The 2373-nt window shown below is 32.8% G+C and overlaps 1 protein-coding gene across 1 annotated transcript; it reads right to left on the reverse strand.

Annotated features, from left to right (window-relative positions):
- Positions 1–7: 7 nt before the first annotated feature.
- Positions 8–1069, reverse strand: LOC143599915 (ras-related protein Rab7-like; the record flags this gene model as incomplete). Its single annotated transcript, XM_077077747.1, has 4 exons — positions 888–1069; positions 669–695; positions 385–484; positions 8–151 (listed from the first exon to the last, which is right to left on the reverse strand). Coding segments are annotated over exons 1-4 (324 nt in total), but the record flags the coding sequence as incomplete, so codon positions are not given.
- Between the last annotated feature and the right edge of the window lie 1304 nt (positions 1070–2373).

Consider the following 2373-nt stretch of genomic DNA (forward strand, 5'->3'; position numbering starts at 1 on the left):
TAACCTGTTTTAAAAACTCTTCATGCCAAGTTTGTAGGGTTTCAAAGGTTTTCTGAATGTTGACATCATATACAAGAACGCAACAATCAGCCCCTCTGTAAAAAGCTACTCCAAGACTATGAAACCTCTCTTGCCCGGCGGTGTCCCAAATCTGCTCATATGTACAACCACATATGCATTCATTCATTTATTGATTGATGATATATAGTAATTTATTCTAACATTTATTTTGTAGGTTTAATTAATTACTTAACAATAAAAATATTGTTCCTGTTCTTGTTTATGATCTGTACTTATCCTAGAAATCAATGTCTTCACTACTAATTATACAAACTCAACCAGAAATTTACTGTAAATTAAATATTGCAATGGGTGATTACTTACTTGCAAGGTGACAAGCTTGTCGTCTATATGCAACTCTTTCGTCACAAAATCAGCACCAATTGTGGCCTTGTATTGTTTGTTGAATTTCTTATAAACATATCTGGAATGGCAGTTAATTTAACCTTCAATGTCTTAAAACTCGTTTGATTAGCAACATTTTTGCAGTTTTTTTTAATGTTCGCTTCAAAGTGGATCAATGCCATATACGTGTAGTATTAATTCACTATATAACATTAGTATGTAAGCATGAATAAACTGTTATATTTGGAACTGTTAAAGGATACTGGTTCATCAATGACGTCTTTCCAACCCTACACAAGCAAAAACAGCGAAAGTCTTGGTGAGTCGAGCAATAACAAGTTATTTCAGGCCCATATGTAGATCAACGTAATAAGAGCCCGGCCACAGGAGCCTATGTTTTACTAGTCAAAAACACTACTAAGTATATAAAAAACAGAAAAAAAAAGTATATGCTCGACCATAACACAAATATTAAGGCGTACCCGCTATCACCAAGAACAATGACCTTGAGTAGCATACGATCCGAGATCAACATCGCTCGAGAGAAGCAGACCTTAATTGGTTGTGGATGTTATGTGAACACACCGAAAGAGAAACCAAAAAGAAAAGACTGGCAGCTTTCACGTTGTATGCCTCTTATCTGAATCACTTGTTTTCGGTTTATATAAACTCTTTGACATTTGACTTTCCACTTTCTTATAAATAATATTACCTTTTTAAAGGTTCAATTAATGGTCGTGCAAGGATTGATCAACTTCTAGTATGTGGTCATGTGATCTTAATCATTACAGGTGGATGACAGTTTACAATTGTCACAATTTAATTTGGGTTGGTGCATATACAAGTCAATCGCCATCTTCACTTTGGTGGGATGGTAAAAGCTTAGGCCTTTGGGTGAAAGGTCCAGGGTTCGATCCCTGGCAATGACGGTTTATTGTAAATAGTAGGAGGCAAGCTTAAACATTCAATATATATATATATATATATATATATATATATACAAGTCAATCATTTATGTCCCGAACCCAGTTTACGAAAAATATAACAATTATTATTATCTGTAAATGGTATCTTTGTTGTTGATTTCCTGTCGTGCGACCGTCTATTTGGGTTTTAGTTAAGCTGCAAATATGAAAAACACTTTAAATTAGATGTTTTTTTTTTCAAATTTCTGTAGTTAGAAATGTTATTTACCAAACAAATACAGTTTACAATTTATTTATTAAAATGGATTATTTTTAATTCGTTTGTCTCCTCTCTCCTTATAATTAGTGTTTTGAAACCCAGCCCGACCGGTTCCTATACAGGGCCCGGTCAGGGTATTTGAGCCGTTTTCTAAAAACTCTGTCGAGTTTTGCGGGTGACAGTTGACACGGAGCCAACCAACCAAGCTTCATTCATGTCTTTATTTTTTCATTAAATCTGAAATACCCGTAAAATATTACTATTTATAATAATAATAAAAAATAATAATAATGGCTAACAATTAATAATATAATAAAATAATAATAATAACAATAATAATAAATCACAAAATAATAATGATAATGGTGTACGGTAATAGTTAAATAAAATATTAATAAAAAAAACATTAATAATTACAAGAATAGGAAAAGTAATTAAAATAAAAAGAAGGAATTAAATAATATAAAAATAGACTCATAATTTGTGTATGACAGCTCGTTAAAATTGTCAAAAATAAAACAATATCATTGATAAATATAATAAAAATAAAAAAATAAATAAATAAAAGATCTGGCGCCGAACTGCTGCAAGCCGCTAGTCGTAGCCGTCTGACCGCCGACCTGCACGCCGCCTGAAATCCACCGACAACCCTTCATCTTCAGCCGACTAACTTATTTCAAGAAGGTTCTTCATCAGTTATAAATCACAACTTGACCTCCTTGCAAGTTCCATCTCATACTAAGCCACTCTTCTTTGTTTCTCTTTTCGAGTTCTCATTTTCCG

The sequence above is a fragment of the Bidens hawaiensis genome, unplaced genomic scaffold (assembly GCF_021521415.1).
Source record: "Bidens hawaiensis isolate Kalapana, Puna unplaced genomic scaffold, B.hawaiensis_p1.1 tig00053088_1, whole genome shotgun sequence".
NCBI classification, from domain to species: domain Eukaryota; kingdom Viridiplantae; phylum Streptophyta; class Magnoliopsida; order Asterales; family Asteraceae; genus Bidens; species Bidens hawaiensis.